General features: G+C 35.6%; 2 protein-coding genes and 1 pseudogene across 3 annotated transcripts; all 3 read right to left on the bottom strand.

Moving 5' to 3' along the window:
* Window positions 1–30: 30 nt before the first annotated feature.
* On the bottom strand, window positions 31–778 carry LOC127249562 (FCS-Like Zinc finger 15-like). The gene is made up of 2 exons (XM_051272442.1): window positions 558–778; window positions 31–475 (listed from the first exon to the last, which is right to left on the bottom strand). Exons 1-2 carry the CDS (start codon window positions 776–778, stop codon window positions 262–264), a joined length of 435 nt encoding a protein of 144 aa, XP_051128399.1. The 3' UTR covers window positions 31–261.
* A 7238-nt stretch (window positions 779–8016) lies between these two features.
* LOC127250580 (protein DETOXIFICATION 55) lies at window positions 8017–15266 on the bottom strand. Of its 2 annotated transcripts, XM_051273941.1 has the most exons (5): window positions 15146–15266; window positions 11861–12009; window positions 11200–11339; window positions 9927–10066; window positions 8017–9838 (listed from the first exon to the last, which is right to left on the bottom strand). In XM_051273941.1, the coding sequence occupies exons 3-5, from the start codon at window positions 11204–11206 to the stop codon at window positions 8402–8404; spliced, it is 1584 nt and encodes a 527-aa protein (XP_051129898.1). In that variant the 5' UTR covers window positions 11207–11339; window positions 11861–12009; window positions 15146–15266; the 3' UTR covers window positions 8017–8401. The 2 variants fall into 2 exon arrangements, with proteins under 2 accessions (XP_051129898.1, XP_051129907.1); XM_051273950.1 differs by having other exon boundaries at window positions 8018–9838; window positions 11263–12009.
* A 17-nt stretch (window positions 15267–15283) lies between these two features.
* LOC127250594 (uncharacterized) lies at window positions 15284–16465 on the bottom strand (annotated as a pseudogene).
* Between the last annotated feature and the right edge of the window lie 3493 nt (window positions 16466–19958).

Below are 19958 nucleotides of genomic sequence, written 5' to 3'. Positions count from 1 at the left end.
TTATTATCTCAAGAAGAGAAGATAGGAAGTGGGATCATCTTCTTCACCTTCAATTCTTCATCTTGGTGTTGGATGTGATAGAAATACTTTCTCCCCAAAAAAGAAAAAATCAATCTTGAATTTCTCTGCCAGCAGTTTTGCCACTCAAACTCAAAAAAACCAAAATGCAATGAGGAATGAATTACAACCCTGGCTGGCTTCATTCTAGGAAACATCGAAGGAAAGGATATTTAATTAAAGTTTCATAAACACTATCATTCCTCAGTAGGCAAAGGCGTTCCATCTTCTGCCGCCGGCGCCGGCGACGCTCGGCCCATCAGCCGGACGTGTAGCCGAAGAAGATGGAGGGGACGATGACGTGGCAGCTAGAGAGCAATTGTGGTTGTACTCCCGGGTACAACCACTCTTTGCATCTTCTTCGTCCATTAATATCTGCCTGCATCTGCACTCCTCGCTACAGAAAGCTCTGTCCCCTCTGCCCAAAATCAACAGCACAACCGTGTCTGTAAGTAATTTATTTTAATTAATATGTTATCCAAGACGAAATCGATGCTTACTTGTACATGTAGATGTCCGTTCCGGGCAGCAGCTTGAGGTTGCAGAGGAAGCAATTGTCGAGAAATGAAGGTAAGGGTTTCTTTCTGGAGAATCCGCCATTTGGGGATTTTGGAGACGACGATGAAGATGCTGCTTTTAGAATTCCTTTGCTGATGACTTGCGGGCATGGTTTTGCAGACAGGTCCTCGTAATTTTCCAGGATCACACTTAGTCCCACCATTTCATGTTCTTCTGCGGCGGCGGTGGCGGTGGCGGTGGAGTGGTCTGAGACTGACTGAGAGTGAGTACGTTTACTTAATTTTGAAGGTGATAGAAAATACGATGGCCAAAAATAAATAGAACAGGGGGGTGGGGTGGGGGGGGGGGGGCTTGTTAACTGCCACGTACCCTTGTATAGCTCAATTTGCTTGCACATTTCCAGTTTTATTTTTACTTTTTTTTAAAATATTAATAAGATTAATCATTTCTTGAAATTGGGTTTTGTCGTTTTGTGGTAATGGAGGAGTTGTTTTACTGTTCCTGTTTTCTGTAAGAGCTCTTCACTGCACTTTTCTGATCACAAAAAGATTCAATTTTTTTACTTGTATGCTTTTGTAATTGGGAGGTCCAGGGACCCCAACGCCGGACGGGTGTATTGTCCGCCATCGGTTTTCGTTGGAGTCCTGGAGCTTGGAATTTAATTTAGGGTTTTATGGTATTGGTGGTAAGTTTATTTGTGGGAATAATTATAAAAAAAGATATTTTTTTGGTGGAAGCTAGTTTATAGAATATTAAATTTGATTGGGGATACATTTGAAAGTTAAGGGCTGCGGATTCAATTGAAAAAAAAGACATTATAAGCTTTTATTCAATATGTGTAGTGTGTTTATAAATATAAATATATTGTATATAACTATATCGATTGTAATATGTATTATTTGATTCATTATTTATTAATTTCTTTTGTCCTTGATATCATGAGAATTGGGACAGGGTTGGATCATTGAATTGGTGTGATATTGATTTCATTTTTGAATTTTGTCTATATATTATTGTCTCGAAAACAATCATTGAGTAAAATTTGATTCAATCATGCTCAGATAAATTACAAACAATTTTAAATTAAATTGTAGGCCTGCGTAGCACTTAATTAGTGAACTTAGTACATACATATTCATTAATTTATATATTATATTTTCTTGAGTTGGATTTAGTATGCCATCAATTGTATGTATCAGAGCTTTGACTTGAATATTAAAATTACTTTTAAATAAAATAAATTTATTGAAGTGCATTAATTAATGAACAGTTTAAAATAATAACACTGTTTTAATTTATTATGGTTGATTGGTCTCATATAATGAATTAATTAATAAATAATATTCTCAATATATATGCATACTTACTCAAACTAAAAATATATATATATATATATAATCAGTAGATAATGGGTACTAAAATTATTATGAATTTATTAATGGGATAAGATAGGGTTTGGAGTGGGAAGAATGTCCAATTTAATTTCCTATATGGTAAGTATTTGCATGCTACGTAACAAGATAATGTATTGTATTTCTATAGATAAATATTCACTTTAATTAATTTATATTTGCTCTCTCTTTCTCTGTCTACACATATATTATGATATATATATATATGTATGTATGTATATATAGAAGCTATGTTTAAGTAAAGGACAAATTAAAGTGCATTATGAGATAAAGAATAGAAACCCCACTAATTAATTAATAAAATAATTAAATAAAAAGGTCAACAAATCCATCATTTTTATGGCCATATACCAAGAATAATTGTGATATCGAATATATATGCATAATACTACTACTGCCAACATACATATAAAAGTGACATTCTGGCATTTCTTATTGCTTCTTTTCTCCGTTATGATAATGATATAAATGACCGTCTCACTTAAAAAGTTAGACTATAAACAATGGGAATAAATGTCATCGAACAAAACTTTGATACCATATTAGATAGTGCAGAATGATTGTCTCACCTAAAAAGTTAAACTACGGACAAAGGAGATAAATATCTCCGAATAAAATTTTGATATCATGTTAAATAACGCAGAATGACCATCTCATTTAAAAGTTAAAATTCTTAGATATATGCATCACTAATTTATTTATCTATAATCAACCACCAATATATAGAGATAGATAAATGGTGGTGGTGGAATGATCACTATATATTAAATTGGCAATCAAATAGATGATAGATTTTGCATTATTTAATTGATTAGACAATGGAAGATAATGATAGTGATAAGATATTAATATAACCCTTCTTTTTTTTTTTTTTTTTAACAATCCCTAATTAACCCTTTGTGATATTTCATTTTTCGAAGTTCTATTTTATGGGATTATTTACTTACTGTTTTTATAAAAAAAAGTTTAAATAATAGTATTTTGAATGTAATATTTTTTGTTAGAAGAAATACTACATATTTTTATGGAATTGCGATAAAACCACACTCTAAAAGAAGAAAAGATGTTGAACTTAATCTAGCGTGGCTTTCTCATCGGATCTAATTTACAGGGTATTGGGTTCAGTTGGAGATTTAGCCATTGCGCATTTTCGGGTAACGGCTGCGGATTCCCACGATGTTTGAATTTAAAATCCACGACATTACTGATAGCAAACAATATATGGTACAAAAGCAAATAAACTCTATAATATATCAATCTTGAACATATAATGTCTGAATAAATAACGCTATATATAAATAACAAAAAAAAAAAAAATATGTTGTAGAGACTAACAACAGAGACAGACATCATAATTATATTAACATATATATTACAAATGCATTATTTGTAAATTTTATTCCAACACATGAAGTGTATTTATACAAATATTACACAATTATATGATCTCATTTCAACACATGAAGCATAAACATATACTTCTCCGTCTGAGCAGATAATTCATTTGATTTTTGCATGTAAATTTAAGTATATCATATTTTAATGATATATAGTATAATACAATAGGGTTAAAAAAAAAAAAAAAAAATCTATTTTACTCTTAGCATTAGTGAAATTAAAAGAATAAACATAATAAAATTGTTGATGTCGATTTTCAATAATAAAAAGTAAAATTCGAAAATAGAAATTATCTTCTAATTTGATAGAATAAATGTCTGAGATTAAAAATCTGTAGACACCGTACGATACATAAATAAACTAAAAAAATAAAAACTACAGACTGAAATAAATTTATTTATTCTCTTTAACCATTAATGCACAATATTTTGTTTCATCTATTTTATATTAAAATAAATTTAAAATATCTTATGTTAATTTTATGGTGACACTATTCTCTTGATTGAAAGATTTAAGGGTTAAAACGACTTAAACATATTTAGGAAAGAAATAAATTAAAAATGACAAAAATTATCAATATATTGTTTCTACAATAGAGACATCAATTTGAAATTGAATTAGTGTTGTGATGAATGTAAGCACTTATTGAGTACATATGCATGCATGCCACCCCTAATTAATTTTATAGTGCAATTAATATATAGATATCTATGCACTAATTAAATTAAATTAGCCCAAGAATTTTATTAGATATTGGTATTCAAGAAATGTTTTAAATTTGCATAAAGAAGTAGGGTTGCAACCTAGCTACCTATCTAGCCATTATATCCTCTCTAGCTCTATAAGTAATTTAATAATGTTTTTATGACAACCTATACTATACATTATTATTCATTAATGCCTCAATTAATTTGCAATAAATATCTTCACACGTGTCCTTTGTTTCCTTCATTCTTGTCTTGTCTACCGGTTGCCCAACACACCTACAATTAATATTTACAATTAATATCGATCCATTCAATTTTTTGTTTTTAATTTTTCAACTATAGCAAAAGGTTATTTGTGTTGACTAAAATTAATCCGCATATAAGTATGTATTTCTCCTCCGTCCCAAACATCCTGCAATATTTTTTTTCCCAAATTCACTGCAATATTTTCAAATTTAGAAATAATTAATAGTATTTATATACATATATTGATATATACTCCACTTTATTCCATCATATCACTTAAATAAAAATATAAATAATTATTTCTCTCTCCAATCACATTGATATCCAAATTATCTCAAATTACCGTACTTAATACTCTCCATCTAAATTCCCGTGCCAAACATAAATGTTGCACGGTGTTTGGGACGAAGGGAGTACTATTTATTATTGGCTGATACCATCAATTTATATTACTTTGGTTGTGTTAATTAAATACGTTTGAAAGTATTTTGGAGTTTTAAAAAAATTATAAAATATTAGGGCTGTGTTTGTTTTGTGATATAATTTGAACGGGTATTTTTTGATATGTGATGTATGAAAAATTGTATAGATAATATAAAAATAATGAATGTGTACGATATATATTAATATATTTTTGAAAAATGTATAAAAAAAAAATAAAGAAAACACACATAATAAAAAAAAACAGAGCTTTAATATAATGTAAGTAGGTATTAAATTTTGTATTATTGAATATTGTCCCACATTGGTAAATGCTTGAGAACTCTCCTACCCTACGGACCACTCCACCACCTAGGTTGGAAGCCCTGATCCCTTCTTAATATTTGATATGTCAATAGCACATATTATATTAACCACCAACCTTTATTATATTACTAATACTTTGCTATATTTTTGAGTCATTGCTTTATAGTAATAAAGGTGTAGTCTTAACAAATTCAATTATTAGAAATTTTAAAGTATACATATAATTATAGTAATCACATGCATTTAAAAGTTAATTTTGAAATTATTAATTTATAAAAATATCAAATACCTATTTTTATTTTTTATGTTTACAAAATACAGTATTAATTATTTTAAAACTTCAATTTTTTTTGAAAAATTCTATCGAAACAGATCATTTATTTGGATAGGAGTAGAAATCAATGTACAGTCAGTCATCCATATGGTGGGCTTTTGGATTGGCCCAATATAATATATGAATCTGATTGGGCCTTTTGAGATATTGAGCCGACAAATTTGATTAAAATTATTAGCCCAATTAATCGTTATTCTCGAAAAGGACCTTTCTTCTTCCCGGGCGAATTTTCCGTTCCCCGCCATCTTTTATCTTCGTCTTTCTGGAGGTGGTTTTCAGTTAATTTAATGGCTTCTTCGGCTGGCAACAGATTGGTTCATGGCTGCAATGCTGTCAATTCTGCTGGTTGTCTTGCATCTTCCGAAAGGTTTTTGCATTTATCAATATATTCGCCCCCAAACACAACAATTCATTTGCCTGATTGTGTTTTAGCTTTAAAATACAATTTCACTACTTTGCATTTTTTTTTTTTTTTTTTTTATAATGAAGTAGTTCATATATTTATAGTGTAGGTGGATTTCGTTGTTAGTGATGATGATTTATTCCGCTTTTGTATGATTCATTTGTTTGAAACTATTGCTAGCGAGGCGAGCGTTTGAAGGAAAGCTCTAGATTGATGCATTTCGGTGCAGTTTGATATTGAGACATTTATTTTGCCTCAGATCTTTAGTGATGTGATGTGATATGATATTTCTTTTTAAATAACGGAAGGTGAAGGTTTGTGTGGAAAGTGTGAAACTAGTTATAGTAAGAAGAGGAGAACAGGGAAATAAGTAGGCACTGTATGAAAATCACCAATGAAGACAGTAAAGTTGATTGAATAGGACAGTTGATTGAGCAACTGAGGAAACAACCAAGAGTCACTGCTGGATTATGCTGCACTTTTATCTAGAAGTTAGATTGACAACCTAAACTGGGTACGCACGAGTGCTAATAAGCAAGAAATTTTGATTCATTGTGCGTTCACAATTAAAGCTTTGTAAATCTGTCTTGTTGCAGTCAAGATGTTCGGCGAAATGCCGGTAAAGAATGTTATTCATTTGAATGTGCTACCTTGGTCTAAGTGGTTTCTGGTCTCCTTCTCCGAAGGTTTATCCCAGCAGCATGAATCAAGCATTCTTTTCCCTCGCATTATGGTTTATGGGTTTTGTTTTGGTGTGTTCATCTTCCTTTTTCAGTGCGAGGTTGTTTAACTTCTGGCAGCTATTTCATTGTCTATTGGGACCTTTGATTAACACAGCCATAGTTATTGTTTGGCTAGTCATATCAAGTTTATCATTATTTATTTCTTTCTTCACTTTGGCTTCTTGACTGAATATAACCCCCCATCTTATGTTTTGTCAAATTATCACTTCTTTCACCCTCATCATCATCATCATCATCATTAGATGATATCTCTTTCTTTGTATTATTGATTTATCACTATTTTCATTATCATTTATCAGTTTTCATTTGTTGCATCAATCATTTTTGTTACAATATGCCTTTTGAGCTATTGTGTCATCATTTTCATTCTCATGTTTTTTAAGCATCATCAACTGTTGGTCTTCATTCCCCAGTGCTTCAACCTCATTTTCATAGCCTGGGTTTTGTCCTTTCATGCCATATTGCCATCCGTTTCATCAACTCCACCTTTGGCTTCATCGTCATTCTCATATAGAACTTGTAGGTTTCAATCTTCTTTTGTGTAGCTTTTCTGTCCAAAATGTGCTTGGAAACTCCAGGCATTGCAGGGGAGTGTTGAAATATAATGCTGGAGATGAAATGGATAGGAGTTAAGATCCCTAACTGATTCTGAGATATTGCAGTGGAGGGTGATTTATAGCTGGCATCTTGGAGTTTCTTATAAGTTTGTTAGATTGTTAGATTTCTTATATATATATATATATATATATTCATATATGATATATCTATTTTTACCTCATATAATGGGATTATAAATAGATTCTCTATACTATTTGATATCAAGAACTAATATGGGTGTGTTCGGTTGAGAGATTTAGACAAAATCTCACTATTCATCCAAAATTTTCCCCCCAAAAACATCAAATCAAATACCTATTTTTTATTTTTTATATTATACTAAAAATCAATTTTACATCCAAAACATCACATCATCACCTATTTATATCACATCATACAACTATTCAAATTCAAAATTTTTACTATTCAAATCCCAACTCAAAATCCAAACCCCCAAACAAACACACCCTATGTAGAAACTTGCCTTTATCTTGTTCTTCATCTTTTGTCTATTGTATTGCTTTATTCTTGGTCTTCATCATTTGTGCATCAACTCCAAATCTTAATAGTTAATTGGTCTGTAATGTAATGAACGGACACGGGATAAAAAATATCTGAAAATTCTTAAATTGTCTAGTTTCATTCATTATTGATCTATTTTTAACATTTTAGTTAGTCTGGTTTAGTTTCAGAGGCAATTTTCAATATGATTTTCACTGAGAAAGTTAGTTATGAAGGCCACTATGCCATTCATATGCTTGTCCTTAGGTTGTATTCACTAAGTGGCATGCAGAGCATTGCTTGTCGAAGCAAAGTGAACTGGGTTGGATGCCCGGATCTCTTCTTAACACTGAGTTATCTAAAATGTTTATTCAGTTTTATATCTGCGTACACACATTAATGAGCATATATTCCAGACGGAGGATAGAATAAAGTACATGTGTGCATCATAGAATATTGTTATCTACAGTTATATTTGCCATACACCTAATCAAAGGACAATATAACGAATTCATACTAGTTCAGTTTACATACAAAATAGTAGCGTCACTATTTACTCACAGTTCTACAATAAGTATCCGGGTCATTGTAACCTTCTAATTGGAGAGAGAACAACGTTTTCATCCCCTTGTTGCTCTAATCCTCTTCCACTCTTGCTGCATAATAACATACTTATCTCCTTGTTGCTCTTATCCTCTTCTACTCTTACTGCAGTTCTTTCTTTGGAGTGTTCTCTTTCAATCAATGATTATTACTTCTTCCTCACCCTTCACCAATAGATCTGCATGTATATGTTCACTGCTGTCGCCGACCAAGTTTCTTGCTTTTATATATTCTCTTTCCCAACATGTTCTGTAAACAACTGTTAAAATGGATACTATGCATGCCAGCTGAGCGGCTAAAAGCCCATAACAAAGGCCTGGGAATTTGAGCTCCCAGAAGAAGGCTAAAGAGATTGCCACAGGTGTTCCTATCAAGTAAAACGAGCAAAAGTTTATTCCTGCACCAATGCCAGGCCTGGCGCTTCCGCGCAGGACACCACAACAGGTGGTTTGTGGACAATTAGCCAGTTCACAGATTCCAATAATGGGTAGCACAGCCATTGTCAGCTCAAGAATTTCACTGTCATCCGAGAAAACTCTACTCCATGCTTGTCTTCCTACAGTAGTCAGCAGTAATCCAAACAATGATGTTGAGAAGGCCAGTGCTATGGCCACTGCAGCTGCCAATTGTGCTTTCTGAGGCCTACCTGCACCAAGCTCATTGCCCACTCTTGTAGAAATCGATGCACTTAGTGCTGAAGGCAATGTGTACATGAGAGATGTTGTCTGTATTACTATGGCTGATGTTGCAAGTGCAATGTGGGGTTTGTCGAGATATCCAGCCAGAAGTGTCATGATCTCATACCACCACCATTCTAAACAGATACCCAGGCAACTAGGGATTGCTAGTCGAAATAGCATTCGCCACTCTTCCCACAACGAGGTGGTCAAACCAAGCTTACTTGAAGGTGGTAGAAAGAGTTTAGACAAGTGAATCTTTTCCTTAAGAGAATATTTTAGATATCCCATGAGGAGGAACACCGTGTTAAGGTTTGCAATAAATGTGGAGATTGCAATTCCCTGGATACCAAGATGTTGATAGAAAGTAAAGAAGATGGTGATTGGAAAATGAAACAGAATTGCCAGCAGAGTGCACCAGAGCAGGGGCCATGTTGTTCCTTTGCTACGTATGTAGATACGCAGTGGATGAAGTAGGCTACTGGCAATAAGATCAGGGACAGCACATCGGCAGTAAAGGCTTGCAATATGTACTACTTGGGGTTCTTGGTGTAGCCATAGTAAGAGTGGCTCTAGGTAAATCCAAAGCATTCCAATGGGTATTGATGCAAAAAGTAACATAATGACTGTTCTGTGAAGAGTGAGAGACACCATGCTGAAGTTTTGGGATCCAAATGCTTGGCTGCAGAGTGGTTCCATTCCCATTGCAAGACCGTAAAGAACAGAGTAACCAGTAATGTTGGTGAAACCTATGGCTAGTGCACCTCCTGCTAGGTCCAAGCTCCCCAGCCTTCCCATGCATGCTACAGAAATCATGTTTTTGAGGTAACTTGATATGCCCATAAGAAATATAGGGACACCAATGTCAGTACTAATCTTGAGTTCTTCAATTACCTGGAAATAGAAGAATTGAACTAATCATTAAAACTATCGCTGCACCTAATTATCTAACTTAAGTTTCTGAAGATCATGCTGTTCTTACCTCAAAAATCGACGGCTTTTTTTTGGGATCAGCTTCTGCCATCTTGTCGGTCTTTTTAATTTCCATTTTCATCCTCTTGGTTGTGTTATCTGAGGATCTTAATATCTTACTGCTCGCATTTACTCTTATGCACTTTAAACCTGCAAGGCCACACCATGCACTGAGAGGGCAGTGTAAGTGGTACTTCACAGGATATGATGGTGTTTTATAGGTGCTGATTAGGCTGAGGAGCAAAAGGAGGAATCCGCCTGAGGAGGGGCTTGCGTCTAAGGTGTTGGGTACATGAGTTTGGGAATTTCTCTTTTATCCTTAAACATTTAGTTTTTCTTAATATTAGAACGTACTGTGGTGTTTTCACTCTATCCTCCTATTAGATCAGAGCTAAAACTTCTATTGTCACTTTGCCATATATATAAGAGCATATCTACTTCCCCTACTAAGAGAATCTTACAGGAAGTATTATGGACTCAACTTATTATTGTAGTCGATTTATGCTGGTTCGATAAATCCTTTACCTACATTGTCTTCTCTATATGGATAGAATGACTTTGTAGTTAGCCCACTTGATGCCAAATTAATTATCTACTGCCTGTTCTTATTGATTGCTTGATATGCTTGCTGATCATGTAGTTGATCATTTATGTAGTACCATAGCATCTTCAAACTATGTTTCAACTTCATCAAAACTGGTTATATGGTAAACCTTACCATGTCTTTTATCAAATCATTGACAGAAGAATTTATTTATGATTATAGATGGGATTATTTCAGGTTTATGTCATGTTCTAGCTAGTGTTTTTGGCTAAGTAAAAGCCTTCCTATTTCTGTTTGCCTGATGATGTGTGTCTAGTCCTATTGGAAACCTCCTCCAAATCAGGCTGTAGCACACACCTCGTACGGAATGTTTTTACAGAAAACCCTCTGTTTCTGTATTATTTATATCTTATTTTTTAGTTAGGTTCAAGTAAGGGAAGTACACACACATGCTTACACCTAATTCCAACTATGACCCACTGCACCCTTGCCTTTCCATCATTTATTACCTACCTTTAGCTGTAAAGTGATTTAGTTAGTTATTTTTTGTAGTTATGTTTACAAGTTACTGTCACTTTAAATAGCCTCCATCAAGAGATGCATGTTGACAACGTGAAATAAATTGCAAAACATGGCTATATGCTTCGATCCGTGCATGTCTATGGAGGTTTTACTTGTACATAATTATGAAACTAATGAATCATTTTATGGAGTTTGACATTGTCTAAATAAAGCTTACATTTCATGCAATTTGACTTTATGCTAGCCTTCAACGAACCGTTATCATGTAGCAAAAATTTACCTGCATTGTGTTAATTTTACTCTGCCTCCAAAAGAAACCTTTATCTTCTGGTCGTAAAATTCTACATGTCACTGCTGCTGAAAAGATTGCATACATGCATTTATTTTGTGACATAATAGTTGATAGGAAATATTAGCACTTGCAACATAAATGATCTTGTCGTTCATATATGGAACCATGCATGTGCATATTTGTTGCACCAAATGAGTGGCAAATCAGGACTTCTGTATAATTATTATAATATTGTAGACAAAGTGCATTTGCTAGAAACTTTCTATTCAACCATTCAAGGATGAGATGTCACCCCTGTTTGATCCATAATATGGAACATCTGTTTCTGTTTGCCAGTGTACTTTACTTTTGCTTGATCTCAAAGTTTCATGTGATTTTATTAGTGATAGCCATAAAAACGTGATAATTTGCACTAACAGCTCATATTTCATATCAATTGATTGATAAACTAAAAAAAGCTTTAACCTAATCATTCTTTTCTTTTCTTCTCCATGCTAAGATTCACACAATATATGTTGATGGAATCTTCTTTAGGTACGGCATTATATTAATGCATTACCTGTTCTGAGTATAAATAAATAAAAACCTGATGATAATTTGCACTAACAGCACTAAGTTGTTGAGGATTCAATCATCTTTGGGAAATCTTTAAGCCACTTAAGGACAACTTGCACCAAGCTGACCCCAATCGAATGCTGCTGCTCCTTTGCCCCACATACACTTTGCTTCGTTTTTCTGTTGAGAATCAAAGCTGGGGTTAAGAACCTAAAGTTTGAAAGGAAAACGACACCATCTCAGTGGAATACCGATAACATGAAAAGAGATCATGTGGATCTTAGTGGAATAATGCTATATATGTTGGGGCCAGGTTTGAAATTGCTCACTAGATATGTTGCCTTTGTGACTCAATTCTGTTTAGTCAAAATACTTTCATTAAGTCTAGCGCTGGCTATAGTTTAGCTACATAGGAAAATGATTTAGTGGAGATATATCTTAGTGATAGATTGTCCACGTTGCTTGGTCTTATTTCTTCATGAAACTATAGAAGGTACAGACAAAATATCCCAACAATAGAGGCAAGTGCACGGATTCAAAAACTGAAAATTTCAAGAATTGACCTTTCTTTAATCCTAGTTTTAGAACTTTAGATTAGCATAAATTGTGGTGCTGCTTTATGGGGTGCACACAGTGGAAAAGGTTGGGATTGGGAATTGCCTTTAGGAAATTTCTTTTGCGAAATTGCCTCTTACCTGTATAACAAATATCTGAAAAAGTTTCATGCAAGCATTATTCATTAGAAAATATTCCAAGATGTTTAAAACTTGTATGAGTAATAATATTTTATGAACCAATAATAAGAACCTCCCAGTCTGGCACATTTCACTCATGTGAAGTATTTCTTGATGCGGTAAGAGGAATGAAAGTAGTGTCAAACGTTTATAAATGATTTGTAGCTGCAGGGAGGGTGGACCACACCAAAGTGATTGAGATTCTTTCCTCCAGTTCTACATGTAATGAAAATGATACCAGAGTTTTTTTGTTTCCACATTTTACCTTCATGAATACAAAGTGTCTTCATTTATGTGAAAGCAATTGATATTTAAGAATTCTGTAGCTACGAATATTCTCATCATGACGTCCTTGCATGGACGTGCACCTAATTTTAGGTGCCCCACGTGTTCTAAACTCTCACTTCTCTCTCTCTCTGTCTCTCTCTCTCACACATACACACTCTAACAAAGTATTCTTTACGGTTTTCACGTCATGGAACTTGTATGTTTTATAGGAAATGCCTAAGGTTTGGTTCCTTGTTACTTATCCTTGCCTTAGAGAAAACCTAACACAAAATCTTAATATTGATGGTTTGATCAAACAACCAAGCCAACTCAACGGGAATCAAATGAGATGTAGATTGTAGTTTTAATCTTGGCTTTTAAAGATGCATGGGGGATTTTTTTTTTTTTTTTTTTTTTTGGTGGGGGGTGGGGGGGGGGGGGGGAAGGGAACTTGAGCAATGCAAGTACATTCTCCTTGTTGTTCTTCTGATATTATGCCGGGGAGGTTGCTTTCCAAGGCTGGCCTGTGATTCTTGTGTATGGAGATCTCCATGTGGTAATGATGTAGCATAGATCAATGCTCATGGTCGTAGAAGCAACTTTCTTGTTAGGGCAAAACATGTTTTACAACGTGATTGGAAGACCAAATCACTAAAATAGCTACATGATGCCAAACTTTTATTGTGATAGGGAGGTGGGCTTGGAGGAATTAGGTGTTTTTTTATGTCTTAACATAACATGAGGCTTTCTGTGATGACATTGACATTTCCCTAATCTTCGCTAACCTTCCAGTGAATTCTTTCTAGAACGGGAAAAACAAAGATTAAAGAGTACAAGAAACCCTTAATAGTGATCTGACATAGTTTTGGGGGGCATTGGTAGGTTTCCTACATTGGATTAAAGTTGATTTTAGTTTTGGATTCCAAGTAAGAAAAGAGGTTAAAATGGTGATACTGACTTAGTAATGATTAGGCAAATGTGGATTAGAGTATGGTTTAGAGGGTAAGGAACAAGTTAGGTCACCATCATGTGAGGTGGTTATCAATCATCTCTATGGATCTAGACTTTCCATCAACCTTATTTCTTAGCCATGTGAGTTTATCTTGGTAGATGGATTCAAGCTTTATTCCTTGCCATAATAACTCAAATTATAACTTCATCTATTTTGCAACTTTGGTAGTTGGACTAACAAAAGAAAAAAAGAATTCTTAGTTAATCTCAAGGGTTTATTATTACACAAGGATGGGTCCAAAAGAAATTGATTTGAGATCTCCAATTAGCTCCATCTTCAGTACTTTTACTTTCTTCTCTGTTCATTTAGTAATAGCCGTATATCTACACTCATTAGAAATAAATACAAGAAAGTCTTCATTGTCCGTTTCTTGAAAATACCAAAGCTTTCATTTGAGTGTTGGGCAAGAAGTTCTCTATTTGCTGGAAACAACCAATGAGTTTGCTATGTGGACTGTTACCTAACTTCCAGCCTGACATGAATATTTATTTCTTGCCTCTACTTCAAAACGAAACTTAGAACCCTTTTGATCTGAACGTGTTTGTGAAGATTTCCTGGGATGAATCACAGAATTTTGGCTCACTTGAGTCCAGCCTCCTAAACCTGAGCTATATTGGGCCTGTGTAGGGATTTAATTTCACATTACCCACAATAAATAAGTTCATAATTTCATGCTCCACAGAGCCTTCTAGTCGGTCACAACCTTGAGGAGTTGGAAATAGTGGTATATAAATTAGTTTTTATATATGTATCTGCTACACATAAATATGTGGTTTATAGTTTTTATATTTGTATTATGTTGATCCTGGTTTCAAGTTGATTTATTATTTTGCACTGTATCATTACCAACTCATGCTGATTTCAGGAGTATGTCAGTCATGTGTTGAAGATGAATTTGAGAAAATTTTGAAGCAGTTTGGATCAATTGTGGAATGTAAATCCAAGACAGAGAGTTGAGCTCTCCGTGCCCTATTCGCTGCTCCGGATTTTTAACAGACTTAGCATGCTGGCTTGTGCTGAGGGGGCTGTAGTTTTCTAGTTCAGTGAAAGTGAAAAAATCATGACAAAACAGCCCACAGCAGCTGCAATAGTCTAAGTGTTATAATGAATTGAATTGGTTTGCCAGCGAATAACCATGGGTTGGATTTGAACATTGGTGGTTATGTTCCGAACTACAGGCTAGTCTGGTGTGATACGGTGAAAAGAATTGGTGCTAGGCTTGATTAGAAACACTCTACAAAGAACACAGAACAGTTCTATGGTTGTAATGTGATCTCAGTAAACAGGATTGAGAACATCTTACAAATGATGATGGTGGCAGCGACGGTGTTCTTTAAGTCAAAGTTCTCTCTTCCACACCTCTTATTCCACACAGCGAAGGTCTTATCAATGCAGAGCCATAACATGTTTGCAGCTAATCCATTACCACTCCATTGATCTCTCAGAATTGCTTCAGGAAGTCATAGATATGTTGGCTGATCTCATCTGGCCTTTCTTGGTTTACAAAGTGAGCAGCCCCTTCAATCACAACTACTTCCTCCAACAAGGGCACGTGTTTCTTGAACCCGCCTTTGTGAATGAAGTCTTGGACCCCAGGCCTGTGAATGGTAAGGTCTAGTTCGCCCACAATAAACTTCGTCGGCCCGACAACTTTGAGACCCGACAAACGGTGCATTCAGTTCCCAGCTTCTGTAATGCAAGAAGACATGACAATGGATCCCTTACCCAAATTCAAATTCAAGACTGGTGAAAGAACAAGGGGCATTGAGAAGGTATGTATGCGTTAAGTCAGTGTAGTGGCTTTCTTACAAATCAAGGGCACGATAGTAGTTAACCCCACCAGTGAAGCCACTCTGCTCGTACTTGCTGGCGTAGTAGTCGAGATCCTCCTTAGTTAACCATGGTGGAAGATCAGCAGTGTAGTTGCTATGATTATGAATATGATAATTGTTTTTATTCTTTGGAAAGTAGAGTGGTCCTGGAGTTCGATATGCAAGAACATAATTGAGGACCTTCTTGAAGCCTATGCTCGAAAACTCAGCTTCGATATCGCCAGGTTCCTGCGAGTACAACTGTTAGTTGATCGAGATCGTTTCGGAGATTAGAATAGAACCCTAATTAATCATCATCAATTTTCGATTCCCACCTGAAACCTGCAGATGTAATAATCATCGCCGTACAGTCGGCGAGAACTCTCCACTAAGCTCTTCTGAGGATGAATGGGATTATAAACGACACTCAAATTGACGAGGGCTTTCACTCTGTCGGGCCTGTAGAGGCAGAATCTCCAGGCGATGATGGCCCCCCAATCATGGCCGACCACGAACACCTTATTATCCTTTTACTCGATGGCGTCCAGGAGCAGAATCAGGTCGCCGATCACGTGGAAAATGGTGAACTTGGACGGGTCGTGGAGGGGTGCTCCGGTGGTGTCGCCGTACCCCCTCATGTCCGGCGCCACCGCGCGGTACCCGCGCTCCGCCAGGAAGAGCATCTGGTGGCGCCAGGAGTACCATAGCTCCGGGAAGCCGTGGAGGAGAAGGACTAAGGGGCCTTTGCCGATTTCGGCAACGTGAATATTGAGGCCGTTGATGGGTATATTCCGGTGCTGGATCTTATCCATGGCTGCAATAAAGTGGCAGGAGGGTGAAACGGACGAGGTAAACTAGTCTGATGAGGGTCAACTTGTCCAGGCAGACTGGATCGGCCCAGACCCGCTTGAATCATGCCCGTTTCAGCCATAATCAGGTCAGAAATCAGAATATTTATATATATATAAAAGCTAGTTTGATCTAGTCCGTGGATCCGATTATGTGGCCAATTTTGGGCTCGTTTGGACCGGATTATATAATATTTTTATAATAAAAGAAATTATATAAAATAAAATATAACAACGAGGTGGATCGATTTGGGGCGAGTGGATGTTGAGTTGGTCTTTTGTTGAAGGATCTATTCTCTATAGGGGTCGTATTAAGATCCAAGTTGGGCCATGGCGTTGTGTGAAGTTCTTCCTCATTTTGACAAAATTAGTCACAAATACTCTTGGGACTAGCCAAAGAAGTTGAATTTTAGTCGGATGTAGGTAGGTGTAGATGTAGGTGTAGGTGAATTTAAGTCAGGATTTGTGGCTGAGGTCACAGCAGAGCAGCCATTTTAGACCATCTTTAATAGAGATACCCGCTTTTAGCTATCTCCACTACTTTTTCTTATCCACGTCAGATTCTCTCTCTGTCACATATATTTACAACAAAGATACTCATTCTAATTTTTTAATAAATTTTTATTTTCATATTATATATATATATATTATTTTTTAATTATAATTTTAATTTGTAGTATTAATTATTTATTTAATTGCTTTAAAATTTATAATTATATTTTATTTAATAAATTAAATTTACTAATATTGATTTATTCAATAAAATTATATAATATTTGTATTTATATATTTTAAATTTCAAATTAATAAAATATATTCAATATTGGTATCATTTTGTAGAATACAAAATATTATGAATTATAAAAATACTACAAAATTTAAATATAACAATAAATTTAATATAAATTACAAATACAAAATATATATAATATATATTATATGTATACATATATATATATATATATATATAAATGCTATGTGTCCCAATTTAATTGGGATATATGGCAATGAATCACATTGCAGTGATGCTGGGAAGCACCCTTCTATTTTATTTACTTTTTTTTTAAAAAAACAGATGATGATGTGGCGTATCAGTGTTTTCCGGTTCTTCTTTTCCTGATACACAACAAATCTTCTAGATGTATGTAGCGTAGACATTAAAAATATATGTCTAAAATCAATTAGATATCATACATTTTGGAAGAAAATAAAATTCCAATAATATAAATATATGGTATTTAATTATGCACGTATGTTAATTTTTGTATAATAAATATCAACCATTAATGCAAAAATATGCTTAAAATGGAAGATATCGTACAAATATTACGTGCATAAATAGAGCCATAATAAATTTGGCAGCAAAATAAATTAATTTTGTCAATAAATGAAGTATATAAATTAATATCCTCCAAAAAATGTAATGATATAAAGATCTTGTCAATAAAGAAAAGTACACAATCAAATCCGTCAAAATGGAAAGCAGCATCTGATGGAAAAGGAAAGATTATAAAATCTTTCCATCCACGTGGCACCATCCGAAAAGGAAGCCAAGGCCACCCTCCCCTGTAAATAGGAGCCTTGATCAATTCATTAGACACCGAAGTTCATTTGAAGACTCGCACAAGGGTAAGTCACTTTAGACTCTCTGCAATGTTCTTCATTGTTCTTCGTGTCCTTCGAAGCGTTCTTCGTCGAAAAGTCACCGATGTGGACAAATGATCCAATATTGGTTGGCGAATCGATGAAGTCAACGTTCTTCGTCTTATGTCCTAGCCGGAGGAAGGATCAAAGCTCTAAAAGCCATCTAGGAATCCATCAAAGCCAATGAAGAGCCTCCAAAGCCGCTCTCAAAGCTTCAAGATGTTCGTCGCGTTCTTCATAAAAGGCGCAAACCAGGCCCTCTTCGATCCAAAAGTCAAAGTGACACGCCGTCAAAAGCGTTATGGAGCGCTAAATCCACCTCTTTAAGGATCAAAGCTCTCAAAGCCGTTGAGGAATTCGTCAAAGCCAAGGAAAAGTCTAAGTTCATCCTAAAGCTTCGATGTGTTCATCGCATTCTTCACCAAAGCAACAACTCGGCCCTCTTCGATCTAAAAGTCAAAGGGATACGCCGCCAAAAGCGTTATGGAGCACCAAATCCACCTTCTCAAAGATCAAAGCTGCGGATCGTTTAAAGAGGACATCAAATCCAAAGCTTAGGATCAAATCACCCGCACGGAGACCAAAGCCCTCCAAAAGCGGCAAAGACAAATCAAAGATCAAAGCTGCGGATCGTCTAAAGAAGATATCAAATCCAAAGTTGAGGATCAAATCACCCACGCGGAGACCGAAGCTCTTTAAAAGGCGGAAAAGGCAAACCAAAGATCAAAGTTGCGGATCGTCTAAAGAAGATATCAAATCCAAAGCCGACGATCGAATCGCCCACGCGGAGACCAAAGCCCTCCAAAAGCGGCAAAGACAAATCAAAGATCAAAGCTGCTGATCGTCCAAAGAAGACATCAAATCCAAAGCTAAGGATCAAATCGCCCACGCGGAGACCGAAGCTCTCCAAAAGGCGGAAAAGGCAAACCAAAGATCAAAGTTGCGGATCGTCTAAAGAAGACATCAAATCCAAAACCGACGATCGAATCGCCCACGCGGAGACCAAAGTCCTCCAAAGGCGGCAAAGCCAAAGCAAAGGTCAAAGTCGCGGATCGTCTAAAGAAGACAACAAATCCAAAGACGATGATCAAAATCGCCAACGTGGAGACCAAAGTCCTCCAAACGCGGCAAAGCCAAAACAAATGTCAAAGTCGCGGATCGTCTAAAGAAGACAACAAATTCAAAGACGATGATCAAATCGCCAACACGGAGACCAAACCTTCAAAAGCGGCAAAGCCAAATTAAAGATCAAAGCCTCGGATCGTCTAAAAAAAAGACATCAAATCCAATGCTGCGATCAAATCGCCCGCACGGAGACCAAAACCCTCCAAAAGCCGGCAAAGTCAAACTGAAGACCAAACCTCTTCGGATCAAAGAAGCCATTGAAAATCAAGTTGGAAAATAAATCGACCCGGAAGGAGAATCAAAGGACCCATTTAGAGAATAGGACCCGCTTTAAATTCAATCAAATATAATTTGTACAAATTTTGTGTTTATTAAAAATAACACAATTTTTTGTCCACAGATTTTTGGCACGCCCAGTGGGACCTCTCTACCTTTCATCTCTCTTTCCGACGAACTTTCAACAACCAATGGCTTCCTAAAAGATCAAGACTTCTAACGTTGCGTCAAAAGTTGCTGCTCAAGCCGCCGTCGCCGCCAAAGAAGTTGGCGCACCCATCGTGTCCAAAACCTCAAGCGCTTCGACAAATACTGGAATGACAACACGAAGCATGACCAAAAGAGTATTGTCGTTATCTGAAGACACTTCTCCAAAAATCACAGAGCGAAGTCCACTCTGTGAAGAAGACGA

This window comes from Andrographis paniculata, unplaced genomic scaffold, assembly GCF_009805555.1.
Source record: "Andrographis paniculata isolate CXL003 unplaced genomic scaffold, ASM980555v1 Contig11END, whole genome shotgun sequence".
NCBI classification, from domain to species: Eukaryota; Viridiplantae; Streptophyta; class Magnoliopsida; order Lamiales; family Acanthaceae; genus Andrographis; species Andrographis paniculata.
Note: the sequence above shows the minus strand (reverse complement) of the source record. Positions and strands in the feature narration are given on the sequence as shown.

Coding starts and splice junctions, on each gene's coding strand:
- LOC127249562 (XM_051272442.1), bottom strand. CDS start 778: ATGGTGGGACTAAGTGTGATCCTGGAAAATTACGAGGACCTGTCTGCA. Junction 476..557: donor ACGGACATCTACATGTACAA/GTAAGCATCGAT, acceptor GATTTTGGGCAG/AGGGGACAGAGCTTTCTGTA.
- LOC127250580 (XM_051273941.1), bottom strand. Junction 9,839..9,926: donor AAAAGCCGTCGATTTTTGAG/GTAAGAACAGCA, acceptor TTCTATTTCCAG/GTAATTGAAGAACTCAAGAT.